This window comes from Myotis daubentonii, chromosome 6 (assembly GCF_963259705.1).
Source record: "Myotis daubentonii chromosome 6, mMyoDau2.1, whole genome shotgun sequence".
Classification (NCBI taxonomy): domain Eukaryota; kingdom Metazoa; phylum Chordata; class Mammalia; order Chiroptera; family Vespertilionidae; genus Myotis; species Myotis daubentonii.
Window position 1 is genome coordinate 29,855,062 of NC_081845.1, and position 17,231 is coordinate 29,872,292.

At 41.1% G+C, this 17,231-nt stretch overlaps 1 protein-coding gene across 8 annotated transcripts in view; it reads left to right on the forward strand.

Moving 5' to 3' along the window:
- PHACTR2 (phosphatase and actin regulator 2) overlaps positions 1–17,231 on the forward strand; it is a 237,409-nt gene that overhangs the window by 170,382 nt on the left and 49,796 nt on the right. For 6 of the 8 annotated variants that reach the window (XM_059700559.1, XM_059700560.1, XM_059700564.1 and 3 more), the window contains exons 3-4: positions 10,321–10,401; positions 14,921–15,079. In XM_059700559.1, coding sequence (XP_059556542.1) covers positions 10,321–10,401; positions 14,921–15,079 — 240 coding nt within the window. The remainder of the gene's footprint in view (positions 1–10,320; positions 10,402–14,920; positions 15,080–17,231) is intronic. The other 2 variants (XM_059700566.1, XM_059700567.1) reach the window with 1 other exon arrangement.

Sequence of the window (17,231 nt, forward strand, 5' to 3'; positions counted from 1 at the left end):
GAGTTCCTGTTGCTTTAAGAGAGGATCTGATTGTTTATACGCCTTACTTGGGTGGATAATTTCCTAAATTCATTTTCCTTTGGAGTGGTGCCACTTTTAAACACTTTTAAAAGGCACTAAAGAATTCCTTCTGGCCTGGGTCAGAGAGCCCATGTCAGGAAAGTCCATTATTTTATTTCCTTTGCCTATTATTTCCCTTAGTGGTTTTGTTTTGTTTTGTTTTTTTTCATCCTGTGATACGAATCCGGTCTTTATCACTAAGGGCTCAGTCCTGGAAAGTGACCGCTTTTTGGCTTAGACATTTTCCTGATTTGTTTCCCACTTGGAGTATAAATTGTAGTTTTAGTTCTTATTTCTTTGGTTAGGTGAAAGGAGTTTGCACCTCTAGGCTTACAACACTTTTTCGGCCTGGGCTCTCGTCAGTGGCTTTCCCTAACCCAGACTCCCTAGGGTTTGACATGGATACCCTTGAAGTTTCCTTTATTCCAAAGTATAAGTGTTTCCTTAGTACCTTTTATAAGATAGGGCATGAGGGACTATGTAGGAAATATGAGAGAATAAAAAGCATGGATAGCGAGAAGGCTGGATATTGGAAAATAGCGAACACATTACACATGCATGTGGTTAAAATTCTTTGAAAAATCCTTGTGACCTATTTTTCATCTTAGATATATGGCTTTTAGCATTAATGTGGCCCCAAAATGTCTTACAATTTAATTTACTTTTAAATTGTGGTAGAAAACACGTAACATAAAATTTACCATCGTCACCATTGTTAAGTGTCTTCTATGGAGCTGCAGCCTAACTCTAGTCTAGAACTTTTCATCTTGAAAAACTTAAGAACACTCACCCATTTCCTCTCCCCGCCAGCGCTTTCCTTTGTTTTTAAAGAAAACCTTAGGTGAACCAAGTGTAAAATATTAGTGACACCAACTAGAACTTAATCACCGATTTAAATGTGATGTTGACATATTGCTGGCGTTATGTAGTCCTTTCTGTTTGCTGTGTTTCTCAATTCAATGCTAAAAAGTTCAATTTAGTTAGTACCCCAGGAGGTTTGAAATGTTCCTTTGAATACTTTGTATAATGTGCTACGTGTGCAACATATGAAGCAAAGTGTTGTTTTTTTAAAAAAATAAATAAATAAAAAAAACACACCTCTATTTCTGTTACCCATTTGCAGTTTTATTTGGGATTAAACTTAAAGTAAGAACAAGATACGTGGATATTAATGGTAATGTTCCAGATGCTGTTTTCGATGCTCGTAATCTCCCCAGTTACTCTATAAAGTAGGTTGCTATCATAATCCCCATGTCACTAATGAATAAACAGAGGCGCCGACAAGTTAAATGACTTGCCCTAAGTCCCAGAGCTTGTGAGCAGCACAACCCATCTTTGAACCCCAGAAGCCTGGCTCGAGTATGCATTCTTAACCCTTATTTTCTGCTGCCTTCTAGATCAATAGCATATTTAAGTAAAAATATCTATAGGATATTGTCAAAGGGATAGCTACACGTGTAGACAGGAGAAAATGGAAAGTTGGGGAGGAAAAATACTCACATTTTTGTGGCCCCTGCTTTGTGTCAAACACTTTACAAGCTGTTTTTTAATCACCCTAATATCCACCAAGTTAGGTTTTACTACCTCTATTTCCATGGGAGAAGGACAGGGAGGAGTTTAGGGGCCTGCCTGTGGTCACCTGGTGACAGGCTGCAAGGTCTGGATTTGAACTCAAACTGTATCCTTTTTAAAAATAAAAATAAAAAAATATGTGTTTGTTTTTCCAGAGAGAGGAAGGAAGAGGGAGAGAAAGATAGAAAAATCAGCAATTAGAGAGAATCATTGATTGACTGCCTCCTACATACCCCCTACTGGGGATCAAGCCCACAACCCCAGGAATGTGCCCTGACCAGGAATCAAACCTTGTCTTCCTGGATCCTGGGTCGACGCTCAACCACTGAGCCACGCCAGCCGGGCTCAAGCTGCATTCTTAAAAAGGCTAGACTATGTACTTCCTGATCCATTTCCTACTTTCTAGTGTTTTCAATCTCCAAGAAGAATTAGGAGACCCTGATTTCACCTTAATAACCAGACATTTTGAAACAGATATGGAAAGGGAAACTCCTGAAAGGGGGCGTTTTGTTGAAGTAGAAAGTTAGCATTGCAGTCACACCTTGCACATTAGGTATAATGAAAAGGTACTTTTTCCCAAGGCCCCAACATTTTCGGTGTTTTGTCTTGGAAAATATAAACTTCAGTTGAAGTTACCCTTGGTTTTCCTGCAGGATCAAGCAGGAATCGGGTGTTGATTATCCCTCCTGGTTTAGTCTAGGTTTGGACCAGTTTCACCAAGGAAATAGTGTTCTTTTACAAATACTGTATATTCTCTCGTGTGGGCAAGATTTTAGGTAGAGGAGGGGAATATTTAAAATGCTCAAGAAAACAAGCTTCTTAATGATCTTAAGAAACCTGTTCTGATTAGATATGTATGTGAAAAACATGGGTTTGGAAAACAGGCCAACTCAGTCATCTGACTAACTTAAGCTGGTTATTCATATCTATTAGTTTGAGTTGGTGATGTTTTAATACGTTTTGTTCATAGGATAACTAAGTAAAATAGACTGTTAAAAATTATACATTAACCACCTCAAAAAAATTGTCGTCATCTTCATTTTAAACATCTGTCCCTTTTGTGGTCTCATCCTGTCTTGGGTTTACTATATTTTAAGGTGAAGAAACGAGAAATGAGAAACACACACAAAATGGAAACTTTTCATCCAACTGGATGAATCTGCAAGCACCTGTCTTATGCATTTGTGTTTCCATGAGTTTATAGGAGTCAAGACTAGAAGAAGCAAGGACACGCAGTGTCTCACGTAGCTTACAAATCCTGCCTCTAATCACTCTCCTGAGATTACTTGTACTTCCGGGCACATCTGGGATCGGGGACTTGCCCATTGTTCTAGTCCTGAACATCCTTTGGGAGTAATAACCACAAGTCCCGTGGATTGATCTGCCATGGCTGTTCCCAGCTCACCCCATCTGGAAACAGGGATTTCAGCTGCCGCTGTTTGCACAGGACAAAGATCACCACTTCTTGCCCTGGCTGGGTGGCTCAGTTGGTTGGAGCATTATCCCGTACACCAAAAGGTTATGGGTTAGAGCACATACCTACATTGGGTTGTGTATGGAGGCAATCATTTGATGTTTTTCTCTCACATTGGTGTTTCTCTCTTTCACCCCTTCCTCTCTTTAAAATAAATTACACACACACACACACACACACACACACACACACACACACACACCCCTTCTGGTGAGGATTAAAAAAATTTCTGGAAGGATTAAAAAGACCTGAATAAAAGTAGTTATTTGCTTATGGAGTAAGAGTGGGGCTCAATTCGACTAGGTGAGGGGACCAGTGAAAGTGAGAGTTTTTACTGTATCCTTTTATATCCTGAACTGAGCATGTACTACCATCTAAAACTTTGCCATTTAAAATTAACTTTTGAAAGCTGTCCTGCAGTCTCACATCTTGAAGGAAAATTGGAAAGCATTGTACCTCTTGTGGGAAAGTTGAAATCTTCGTAATTATCATGTCAGATTGGAGAATGCACTTGGTAGGCTTTTGGCCATACATATCTGGGTTCAACCAGATTCTAAGTATGTGACCTCTTTAACTCTCACTATTCTTACCTATTCTAAGGAAATAAAAATACTTACTTCATCTATCTTTCAGGAATAATGGAAGGATTGATGAAGCACCAAATAAATGATGATTTCTATTCGATTTCTAGAGGCTGTTGTGACACTGATTTCAAAAGAGGGGGGACATAGATCTCTCCATCTTCCTGTTGCTTAAGGCCTGGTCAAGTATGAAGCTCTTGAAGAGGAAAGAGAGGGCCTGTGTAGTTCTTTTTTTCATATTTCCGCCTTGAATACCTAGAGAATCTTTAGCCTCAACTGGAAAAATACTCAATTTTTAAAAAGCATCTACTTAATACCTACTTTGATTAGTCATAGCTTTTCACTTCCGATGAAGGATCACAGGCTTAACGAACGGGGAATTTATTGGTTCATGTAAATGAAAAGCGAGGGACAGACAGCCTTCACGCGGGCTTGGATCCAGGTGCTCGGAAGCTGTGCCCAGGAATCCGTGTCTTTCTTTCGAGTCTGTGTGCCTCTGCATTTGTTTTGTCCTTTAAGTCGGGCTCTCTCTTTTGGGTGCACATGGACTACGAGCAACTCTAAGCTTATATTCAGCTCGTTTAACGGCTGCAGAGGAAAGAGAAAGCCTTCCTCTCCGATTGCTCCAGCAAAATTCTCGGGCCTGGATCTCAGTAGTGCAGCTTGAGCACATGCCCCTCTCTGAACCAAGCACCAACGCCAGGGAAATCACTGGGCTCTGATTGGGTAAGCAGGGGAGCCCTAGAGCCCAGGGGTGGGGTTCGCCTCACACAAGTGACGTGGACCAAGAGCGGGGGAAGGTGGTTCCTCAAAGGCTGAAACTCAGATGGGCTGTTTCTAAAAGAAGTAGAAAAGAACACAAGGCCTGCCTTCCCTCGCAGTGCCGACCTCCAAATACACGTCAGTGCACAATATTTACTCTGCAACATTGGTTATTAGGAGGATGGAATAATCAGCAAGATATCCCTCATAGGAATTAGACCACAGTCACGTGACTGTGCAATTATGTACATATGTAGCAATGAAAAATGTACATGTGCTATAACAGAAATAATAGTAATAGCTAACAGTATTGAATGCTTTCTACGTTCTAGGTGCTAGTCTAAACACTTCCCTTGTTGTAACTCATTTAATCTCCAAAAGCACCAGAAAGGTAGCAGCCATTGTTCTATTTTGTAGATGAGGAAACTGAGGCACAGAAGTTACTTGCAGTGGTTCTCAACCTTCTGGCCCTTTAAATACAGTTCCTCATGTTGTGACCCAACCATAAAATTATTTTCGTTGCTACTTCTTAACTGTAATGTTGCTACTGTTATGAATCGTCATGTAAATATCTGATATGCAGGATGGTCTCAGGCGACCCCTGTGAAAGGGTTATTCGACTGCCAAAGGGGTCGCGACCCACAGGTTGAGAACCGCTGCTCTATGGGGCTTAGTGAGTTCTTCATTCTTACGGGTACAGGTAGTGAGATCTAACACATGGGGGCACTGTGTGAAGAGGACCTAACTTTCCAGGGAAGATTTTACCCGAGGTGGATAGAGAGTCTAATTCTAGGAGGAAGAAATAAGAAAAGAAGGCACGGAGCCGAGGAAGTGCTGGCGATGTTTAGGAAATGCAAGGAGTGGAGTTTGACTTTAACATCGGATTTGTGAAAAAGCGAGATGAGAAACAAAGGGAGGGGAAGACGGGTTCTCGGGGCCAGTGGTAAAGCGTGGCTGCTGTTCTGAGGAGTTTGGCCTGAGCGTAGTCTATAGGTCTGGGAGGAGGGGAGTGGTGTGGATAAACACGAAAGTGGCCAGACAGACCCCTGAGTGTTCTTGGGTGGGGATATTGGCTTATTTCTCCGCCTAACATTCTTGAGATGTTTTGGAAGATTCTTGTAAATGGCCTGTTGGGTGGCATTTCGGTGTTTGTTTCTTTAAACGACTTAGCTGCCTGAGCTAGTGAAGGAGGGGTCTTTGAGAAAGGAGGCCATTTCTTGACATCCTGTTTTCTGTCACTACTGTTGAGAGGTAAAGCCAAGCCCAGCTTATAGAACACTTTCAGCGCAAGACAAGCGCTCCTCTGTTCCTGTCCCAGTGTTACAGTGAGGCCATTCAGGCCTCGGGACCGAGAAGATAACATGGCACGCTCATTGAATCATTTTCTATTTACCTTCCTGTTTTGTTCCGTCATTAAACGGTGTTAGAATTGAACATTAGGACTCTTTTTTTTCTGGCCAAAAGAAAACACAAGTGGCTTGTGGACTGCAATATTGACTCACACAGATGCTTCCAAAGGAGTAGAAAGCGCTGGCCGTACGTCCGCAGAGAGGAGCTGGTGCCACATGCCCCAGCTGCCCCTCCCGAATGCAGGCTCCGCGCCCAGAGGACATCGTAAATCACTTGTAATTTATGATGAGCCCGAGCGTGTGTTACACCCTGCTGGTTGGCTGGTGTCCTGTACACATGATGACTGCTCTTTTCCAAGCATACAGGGGCCTTTTTCAGATGAGCCATAGGATGGAGAGCTGAGGATTTTCCCCTCGGCTGGCCCAGCCACAGAGGAGAGGAAGAAGACAGAAGACTCTTGTTCTTCGAGTTTTGCCACAAGCCCCACTTGCTTTCTCCTAGATGGGAGGTAGGGAAGGGGCAGCAAACAAGACCATGATCATTATTAGCCTATTTTCTTTTAGTCGTCTATTCAACAAACACCCCTATCTTCTGAGTGCCAACCACCTGCAAGGCACTGTTGGGGAGACAGCAGTAAGCAACACAGGGTTTTGATTCTCGCCAAGACTACACTGACACAAAGTAGTAGGTTCTGTGTCAGGAGGTGATGACATATTTTGCAGGGTAGGAAGATGGATAAAGACAGGAAGGGGAACAAGTTATTCCACACTGGGTGTGTAGGAAATGGATTTCCAATAAGGGAACCATGAAGAAAGTGATAGAGTAAGCCAGTGGGTTCTGGGGAAATTGCATCCCAGATAAGGACAGAGGCTACCATGCAGGGGCCCAGCTGTGGGTCGGAGGGGCTGGAGCAGAGAGAGCCAGGAGGGAGTGGTAAGGAGGGAGACAGATGAGGGAGGACTAACCTATGGCTCATCTGGACACCATGCCAAGGAGTTGAGATATTATTGAATGTGAGAGAGGCAGCCAGAGGGAGTTTTTGGAAGGTTGATCCCTTCAAATACTTGAGAAACCAGAGTCTAAGCCTGAAGTCAGGAAAACGGGGAACCACACACCCTTCACACCTTAGAGGAGTGTGTGCGATTGTCATCAGGATTGGACTGTCAGGCATTTACCTCACCCAGTGCAGAGTGTGGAACAGAAACTCTAGTTTTGCTTGATCTGGTGTAAAAATCACGCATGCTTTTTAAATTGGGATACAAGTGACTAACCATGAGCCATTCACACAACTGGTGGGAATACTTTCCGTGGACGGACCTCGCCACCTCATCCCGGGACAAGTGTCCTGCGAAGCTTCTTCTCCGGCATCCAGCAGTGGTTATGCTACAGCTGTGAGCGGGGCTCCCAACATTCTCGCTGTTCTTGCAAAGATTGGTATGAGCTTCGGAGTCAAAGAGCAGATACTTGGGATCAGATTCTAGGAGGCGTCAGCAACCCTCTTTGCTCTCGGTTAACATGGATGGAGCTCACGCGGGCTGTTTTCCCTGCACAAATGTCTTAGTCTAGTCTAGAGTCATGGGGGGCATGAGCTTGGTTAAGGTGATTTCGACTCCTTATGAGGAATATCTTTCTAAAAATGAGGGAGATGGATTGTAGAGGGGGCTCCGCCATAGCGCCCACCCTGCCTCTACGTGTGTGCAAGCAGGTGAGCACGTCTCAGGAAAGTTCCTGAAATGACTCTTGCTTTGTGTGGCTGTTGGACTAGAATGAACTCTCAGATTCATTCCGATGCAAAACCTTTCCGAGCCTATGAAAGTGTTCGGTGAATGTGCTCTGCAAACATACAGACACTATATAAACAGGAGGCAAATATTTTAAAAGATGAAGAGTGAAATACTTGTTCTTCTGGGAGAGCCGTGGTTGGAACTTAGTGCCCTAACAACATACCTTCCACGCTCAGTCGCCTGCAGTTTGTTCTCATTGGCCCCAAACACAGTTATCTGCTTTATGTGTTAAAAATGTGCTCAGCCAAAGACCAAACAAATAGCCAGAGGCATTTTCCTATCAGGGCCCTGTTTGTAGGAGGTAGAGCCAAGGAACAAAGCTGTGGGTTTTGAGTCTTGGCAGGAAGCCAAGCTGCTGCTTGAAAGCTCCAGGATTTACAAGGAAGAAAGAGGAGGGATTTTTAGCTGAGATTAAGTTGGAATTAAAGCAGCAGAAAATTTAAAGTTAAAATTAAAGCCTGCTCTGGAATCCATGATGGAAAGGCAGAAGCATTCTGGGCTCTCAGATGGTTTTTCAGAGCAAGAATGAAGATTTTGAAAGGTGCTTAACGCAGAGCTTACAGAAGGGCCTTGATTAATGATACAGGGTCCCACAGCATTTGAGCTGGGCGAGCGTCCTTTAGGGATCATCGAATCTCGTCCCTCGGTTTCCAGATAACGGATCAGGAGCCCTGGAACTTGCAGAGACTGCCCGCTGTCACACAACTATTGTGGAAGTTCTGGTGCTAGAATCTAGGACTCCTGACAACCATTTTGTGGTTTCGGCCACTTTACAGAAGCAGCAAACAATTGAAAGTTGTTTCCAAAGAGCAAGGGGCAGACGCCACAATGACTGCATTCTGCAGTGCAGTTGGCTCCCAGGATGTGGCCTCATCCCCAGGCCCAGGGTGCCACCTGCATCCTCAGATTTAGCAGCACGGCCTCTGTCCCCCACCCCAGCAGTAGGGGATGAGGCCTGGAAGAGGCCTGCCTCCCCTCAGAGCCCCAGTCAAGCTTGAATGGGTCTGTAGGCTCCAGGGGAGACTGCCCTGGTCAGGGCCCTCTAACCACCTGCACAATCTCGGCAGCTTTTGGCTGCTTTTGGCAATCTCATTACTGTTTGGCTTCCTGTGCTGACAGGGGTTCCCTCCTCTTTGACCAAAGCCTGAGCAAATCGAAGCTGTAGGTAAATAGCAGCTCTCTTTTTGCCTAAAAGAACTCCCATAAAAGAACAGGCCCTGCTGGCCCCCCCACTCGCAGATAACTTTGCCCACTGAGATCACCAGCATCTAAGTGAGCTGTTGTTACTTCCTTCTGGAAGGGTGGGTAGAGGTCGGGGTGGATGGGGAACCTAAAGGAACAGGGGACGCTTCTGTGTGTGTCTCCATTTGAACCTGTAAAATGTTATCTCCCCCCCACACACACACACACACTATTTCTTTATTTGCTTATTCATTAATTTTCTTGTTGTTTTACATTCTGATTCTATGCAAAAAATTTTGACCAAACCTAGAGCAAAGAGCACAAAGGCGCTCAATAGAATATAAATGAAGTCAGGTCGCTGAGGGGGGAGGGGGAAACAGATTTCCCCATGAATTGTCATATGAAATCTGTGTTAAATATCAACTTTTACCCTGGCCTTTCTGGCAACCAGGTTAAAAAATAAATACACCAATTCTAGTTATCAGAAAGGAAAAATGTTCAATTTCTTCAAGAGAGACTAAGTGTTGCTATTCTGGGGCTCATGGTGTTACTAAACACTTATTGAGGACTTTCTGGTGCCTGATACAAAGCTCCCAGCCCCAGAGCACCCCTCCCTTCTCCCTCCCTCCCGAGTGTCCTTGCTTCAGGCCACCTGGAGCCGCCTCCCTCTCCGCCCCCAACAAAAAACATGTTCTTAGTGTTATCATTGGCTCTGTTTGTGTGTGTGTCAGGGCATGGCTTGGGGTAATTGTGTTGTCCAGGGTGTCTCTAGGATTTGCAGATTAGAAGGTCTGGAGTCGGAATTGTAGAAAGGGTCGGAATCCAGTCCTGCTGCGGCTACCCAGTGTACCTGTCCTTCCCCAAAGAGCCCTACGCCCCTTCTCTGGCCCTTTTTGCTACGTCAGGGTGCTGTTTTGAACAGGGTGTAACTGGAATTTAGATTCTTCCAGAAGAAAGAATAAGCGGTGTTGAGAGTCCCACTCCTTTCCATGACTCGACTTCATCTTCCTAAGATGGGATATGTGGGGGGATATAAGAACACTATATAATTTTCTAGTATGGCAAGGCAAAGAGTTACAGAAATCTGATGTGTTGCACTTTTGTAATAGGATGTGTGAGAGAAAAAAACACTGAAAAAATCATCTCTTCTTTCTGGGTTACCCAAATGTTTACTGAAAGTTTGCTTACTTGTTGTTGATTTTTACTGTAAATATACATATTCTCTATACACATTTTATGTTCATGAAAACCTATGTTTTAGAATGCATCATTACTAAAGAAAGAAATACTTGAAAGTGAGAAGTAGTTGATGTGAAATAGTTTCTCTGGATTCTTGGCCCATCACCATCATTTGAAGACCAGCCCCAGCGGCTGGGTTTCAGACCAGGGGCTCTGGTCATTGCCCTTGTCCTAATTATGTTGACTCCAATCACTTGTGCTAGACAACTAGAAAAACTGGGGTTTGAGTCCTCCCAGAATGAATGTACTTGGAATGTTTTTCATAATTATTTTGAGCAATGACTTGATTCTTACATGTGCTTATTCTTTTTAAAAGTATTAGAAAGGAAGATATCCACAAGACAAAGTAGAGAGGAGCTGATAAGAAGGGGAGTTCTTAAGGAATTGCCTGATCAAGGTGAGGAACTTAATCATGCATTTAAGATAATTTGATCCTTCATTCTTTGGTCCTTCTTTCATTTTCCTTTGAAACTTAAGATGATCGTGGTCTTTGGGAGATAAAGCAGTGAGTGCCGCCCTACGGGAATCTTGCTTTAATTCAGAATGCCTTTGTGGGCTGCAATGAATCTAAGGTCTTCTGGAAAAGAAATTCAATTACCTTTTTGGTGAATCCTTCACCATATGTCACTCTAAACCTAAATCTCTACAAAGATACCCTGTAGCTGGAGAAACAGATAAAGATACAAATACTTACGGGACTGCTTCCTATCTCTATTGTTGAGCTTAGGTCTTTCCATGCAAGTTAACTCAGTTTGCCTAAGTGCCGAGTTTAGCTTGGCTCCTGAGTTTGGTTTCTTAAGTCTACCAGTAAAAGTACAGAGAGAGAAAAGAGATGATAAACATACCTCTCTTGTCCTTTATAATGCACTCAAATGTACAACCAATAAGGCATGAATGGGCAAATTAAGTTAATTTGCTTTATCATTCTCTCAAGTAATTTTTTGTTCTCATTTCTTTGGATCTGTCTCTCACCTTTTCACTAACAATTATTTCCAAGTATTTTTTTCTACCTCTATCTGCTTCCCCTTTTTTCTCTATTCTCCTAAAAAGATAAGAATTAGGTGGAAACTGAGATTCACTCTCAAAAGATTGGTTATTTCTCCAAGTAAATAATACTGAATAATTTTCATTGCTCCCACTACTATTGAAACTGAATAAATTTTTTGTTGCAACATTGTTTTTTACCTCCTGCCTTCCTCCTCCCCAACATTTACTGGGGTAAATTGTTATTATTATACTTTTATAGGAACAAATAATAAGCTATTAAATTGGAGCTCTTCTCCTGATCTATGTTCCTTGCAAAGAAATTAACATCTTTTGGCATTCACTACTTATAAATCCAAGTGACACGCTTTTTCCAACGTCTGAATAATCCAAGTGGAGCTAGGAAATGTTTTACTATTTTATTCTTGCTTCAAAGAAAACAGGGAAGTCTGGAGTGAAGACTACTTTTTTTTTTTTTTTTTTAAGCCCTCACAATTTTAGGTATTTTACTTTGATTTCTGGCCTGTTATATATTTCTCCACTCCATTTTATGAATGAATTTTGTCTTCCCTAATTTTCTATTACTTTGAAGCTACTTATTTCCTGCCTGGGACTTTTAAAAATAAAAAATACACATCCTTATTTTTTATTTTTTCCTTGAAGGTCGGCTCACAGTATAAAAATTTGTCTCCTCTCTAATCTCTCTGGAGGCAGGAGAGGAGTTTCAAATCCACTGACAGCTGAATGCTGCCTGGTCACCTCTATTTCAATATTTTAAAAAGGAAAATAAATGAAAGTTTATGATTGAAACTGTCAATGAATATTAAAGATAGAGATTAAAGTCCCATTTTTTATCTAATTAAAAATTGTAGCTAGGAAAGAGTGTACTTTTTCTAAAAACAAGTGGCAATTGTCAATCTAAAGAAATGCTTAGTATTGCTTTGTTTTTATTCTTCCTAACCTGTTATATTATTTGCATGATGGATTACAATTTTATAGACTTATTTCCCCAAAAGTCTGACCTCCTTGACCATTTTATTTACCTTTTGCAGACTGGACATTAAAAGTTTTAAGACACAAAAGAAAAAATTTTTTAATATAATAGGTTTTAATGTTTGGGAAGTCATCAATTACTGAATTTTACTTTCACCTTTTGCAGAGTCCCTGTAGACAACTATAGCAATTACCTAATACTTGGACATGCCCGGTGATGCCTATTGGAAATAGAGTCTTTCCCCCTTTTCTGCCAAGAGCTGGAGAAAATAGATTTTTGTCATTTTTCCATAAACAATTATCTTGATAATTTCAGTCTGTTTTCAGCTCTAGCCAGAGACTGGAAGCTGCTGTGCTTGGTGACAGTCCCCTCTCCTCTGCCACGAGGATTCATTCTTTGCCTTGATCTTCTTGACCTTGCCTTAACTCTTGACAGTGCTTGTCAATTATGCCCTTCCGTCAGGGAGCCAGATAGACTGTTTAAACCTCTCCAGCTACCCTGGGTTGGACCTTGTCCCACCCAACTCCATACCCTCCCTCCTAGCTATTATTATTATTCCTTTTAAATTATCCTTTTTATACCAAGATCTAACTTTAATCTAAAATTTCAGGAACTGGTAGTCTCTCTTGAGAAGTTGATGGTCTAGTCCAGCCGTGGGCAAACTACGGCCCGCGGGCTGGATCCGGCCTGTTTGAAATGAATAAAACTAAAAAAAAAAAAAAAAAAAAAAAAAGACCGTACCCTTTTATGTAATGATGTTTACTTTGAATTTATATTAGTTCACACAAACACTCCATCCATGCTTTTGTTCCGGCCCTCCGGTCCAGTTTAAGAACCCATTGTGGCCCTCGAGTCAAAAAGTTTGCCCACCCCTGGCAAGTTCAGTCCTCATCTTCTGGGCTTCCCTTCCGTCCTTTTCCTTAGCTTTAACCTGAGGGCATGTAGATGTTTTTGCCTGCTTGCCAGCCTCCTTCCCTTTTCTCTCTTGGTGTACTTTCTAGCCTTCTAAAGAGTCACTCACCTTTTGTTCAGACCTGATATTCTCCTGGTCTCTGTTCCTGTATTAACTATATCTCACATACACTTGTTTACCAGAAAGAGGGGAAAGCCCTCCAGCCCTCTCATGCTCCTTGCTTAACCTCTTATTTCTATGTGTGCTTTAGCTCTTGGTTTATTCTAATCTCACAACTCTTTTCTGAGTTTTCCCTTTTCTTTGCATATAAATGCTCCTATAATACTTGGTGAAGGCCTCTTATATAACTTGCCGTCTAGCTCAGCGTCTTCTTCTGCTTTCTCTTGCTGAGCTTTTATTTTACTTACATACATAATCTATATTAAGGACTTAACTTGTTTTAATTCCAAAATAGTATACAAAGCTAGAAAACTTTCTCACACACCAGTTAGCTTCAGTTCTCCTTTGTTTTATTCTTAACTTCTACATTTATTACAGATATGCTTTCTTTTTCTACGGTTTTTCCTTTATAAGAGTAGCTTTATTTCATATCTCAAAGTAAGTATCCTTTCATATTGTCAACGATTACTATCATATGATAATCCAATTTGTTCTTGTAATAATAAATAAGAATATTTTGGTTTCTTTTTGTTTTGACGCATACTCTTTAAAAATGTATTGCCTTAATTTTATTGAAATAGTTAAGATGCACTGGCAATGGCATTGCCTTCAATTATTGTCTATTTTTTTTTATACATGAGTCAGATTAGAGGTGTTTGGAAGTCACATGACTAAGCAAAAACTTTTACATTTTGAACGTGTATAACTTTATGATATGTATGTTTTACTTATTAAAATGCCATGCTTGTTTTTGTCAATAAGACCAGCTGATGTCATTGTGAGGCCAAAGCCATTCTCTAGTATTTAATGAAAATTTGGAAGATGGTCTGTTTTATAATGGTTGGCAAAATAAAATTAATCAGAATTGTATACATTAGCAGTAATTATGCATTTATTCAAGTTTTCTCAGTAAAAACTTCAATTCCTTAATTTTTTTTTTTTTTGCAATGGTAGCAAAGCTTCATAAAATATTCCAGGGTTAATCTTTTCAAGCATTTCGGCAGCTGAATGAAGAGTTTCTGCAAAATCTCTTTTCACTTTAGAAACGCCTAGTAATTGTGAACATTCAGGAGTTGCAATTGGTTATTTATGATTTAGCCAACATATTAGAAATACTATTTTCAGTTATGATTTTTAAAAATTGTTCTGTAACTACTTTTTCTGCATTTTTTTACCCCTAATATTTTCAAATTATTATTAAGCCAACTTAAAGACTCTTTGATCAGTTGTATATAACAAAGCACATGAGTTCATTTTCATGTTTTCATAAATAAGATACTGAAAATATAATTAGCCTTGCCACCATCATTCCTTGACTGTAGAGGAGCAGCTGTACTGCTGCATTAAGTTAACATATCATAGAGGTAATATTCTGCAGATGGTGGTGCTGGGAAAATGTCATATCCTCCCACTAATTGTTTGTATGTGTAAGTACATTTCGTGTTACTTGTGTATTTTCATTCACCCTGTGTTTTTGGTGCTTGTTAAAATGTCTGTTCCATTTTTCAGGTTATTCCTTTTAGGTTCAGTTTCTGAATGGCAAAGAGACTCCTAGTATTGGCTTCAACAAAACTTAAGCACAAGAAGAGAGGGACTCTGCTGCCCGAGGGTGTTTTATCACTAGGCGGGCCCATCCGACTACCTGAATGGCATCTGGATGCCCCCTCCATAGCTGCTCCCTCCAAGATGAAGGATTTTCTAGTTCTTTCATTTGAATGAATTATTTAGTAAAACACGGTGAAATAGTACAGGATGTATTTGGTTCCCAGGGCCTGAAACCTGAGCCCCACAGTCCTACTAACTGTAAAGCTGGGTTTTAAGAAAGCCATCCAATTAGACATCTAGGTGTTTCTTTCCCTATTTTAGATGGAGATGTAACAGTTAACTTTGAAAATTCAAACGGGCACATGATACCCATCGGAGAGGAATCTACCCGAGAGGAAAATATAGTAAAATCTGAAGAAGGTAATGGCTCTCTAGCTGAAAAAGCACCACCTCTGGAGGAAAAGGCAGAAGAGAAGAAAGGTAAAATCAAGAGAAACCCCTCACTCTTTTCCTTCACCACAGCTCAATGTCAGGAATCGGGTCTTAGGCTCCAAATAGTGATGTTAAGACCAGTAGAGAGGAAAATTTGCAGACACACAGAGGAGAGAAATGATAACGAGTGAAGAGAAATTGGATAGTTTCCTCAAGTAGATGCATCCATTTTATAAGCACATCATTTTAATTTTTTATTAAAGAGGGCTAATTACCGGTAACAGTCAGATGGATGGCCTCTTTAATGATTAGCAATGTCTGGGAATATTATCTTTTCCTCAGGAGCTTTTTCTCAGTATCTTCTTTGGAAAAAAAAAAAATGCCAGCATTCAGAACATCTTTCTGTGCTGGTGAGACGTGGCAACTCAGCTCAGAAGTGAGGGTGTGGCTGGTGCATCCACACACCCAACACTGTGGGTTCTAGTCCAGGTTCTAGAAATTTCTGAGAGAGACTCAGGAATTGTCCCCAGAGATGCTGAGGATTTGGGTTGCTGTACTGGCCTAGCTTCTGCTCAGTGATTTGTCTGTGCAATTGGAAATTTCAGAATATACCAGAGGCAATTATGCCATTTCCTAAAGGCTTCTTTAAGACCTCGCTTTCTGGAGTGACTATGCTATGGTAGGTTGCATAACTGCAAAATTCATGTCTATTAAGGACCCCCAGAATATTGACAAGTTCCTAGTCACTGACTGATCACCTCTGCACACCACTGCTATTACGTGCAGGCACCTCCAAGCCTCATACTTACGCGAACATAAACTGAAACTCCTATAAAGTAAGGCTTTGTTGGAAGTTCTAGATCCCATGCAGCATAAATATGAATCCTCAGGAAATGGACTGTTTCCTTCTGTAATGTCTGCCTCTGAGTTGGTGGATGGCAAAAATTTGTCAAACCTAGTTTAGGTTCTGTAGGCATTTTGGGAACTCTTAGAATCTGCTGGAAGCAAACTTTTCTTCTGTTCTTGATCCAAGTCCTTCAAAGACAGAACAAAAGAGCAACCTGCAGACATTGTGACTTAAAAATCATCTACTCTGGAAGCCCATCACCCCTGTTATTTGCATGTAAATTAGCCTTTAAAAATTTTAGAAGCCTCTGATAATAATCTGTTAGAAGTTTATTATTTTGCTTTATTCAGTATTAAGTATACTATGGGACTTGTACTTAGTCTTGTTTCTTTGAAGGACTCTGGTTAAGCTTATGAGTATTGATTATGAGAAATTAACTAACATTTTCCAGGATGCTATTCCTGAAACCTAAAGAGAAACAGACCTAAATAGATTTTTAAGGGGATTTAGTTGAAAGTATTATCACAAGTAGTGATTTCTTTTATTTTTTTATTCCAACTGTCCTGTTTCACCAAACTGTTACATTTCAAATCCATCTGTGGCCCGTGCCTTGTCCATCCTTTGTGCATTGAAGAGTTACATTCTTTATTATGTAACAGTGCCATCTCCGGTGCTCACTTGGTCCGTGTGGGGTGTCCATCAGTGGACTGGCCAGACTTCAAAGGAGTCTTATCAACCTAATAAGAAGTTGCTGACAGTTTTATGTTAATTAAACCAGCAAGCCTTGATGTTCTACAAAGACGATGGCAGATCTCATAGGTCCATGGATATTTGAGAGATGTTTTTGTTTTCTTATTCTTTACTCAGAATGAGTACAGTCAGTTCCTTTTGGTCAAATAAGGTCCAAGATAGCACCTTGCTTGGCTAGTCTGTATATAAGGACATGAGATGCTGGGCATGTCGTCACACCCCCTGTAAGACACATGGCCTCCCTCCCCTGTGCGGATGGTGCACCCACCAGAGCCCCTCTGGGAAGTAAAATGAATGTCACTCATAATTCACATCACAAAACATTAAGTTGAATAGGCAATACTTTAATGAACAAAGGTAACCATTTATTTCTCTGTAAAGGTACCATTTAATTCTAAAAACACCGCAAGATTCATTTTTATGTCTGCTCCTCTTCTGATCCCACTTCCTGTGTGAGCTCACTACCTTGCAAATCCACCATCCCAGGTTCTTAATTCACCCTTAATCTTGGGGTGCAGCTCTCCCTTTCCTTTCACAAGAACATTATTTATGCAACCTATCCAAGAGCATTATTTCATCTATTAATTGGTTATGTTTGTAAAA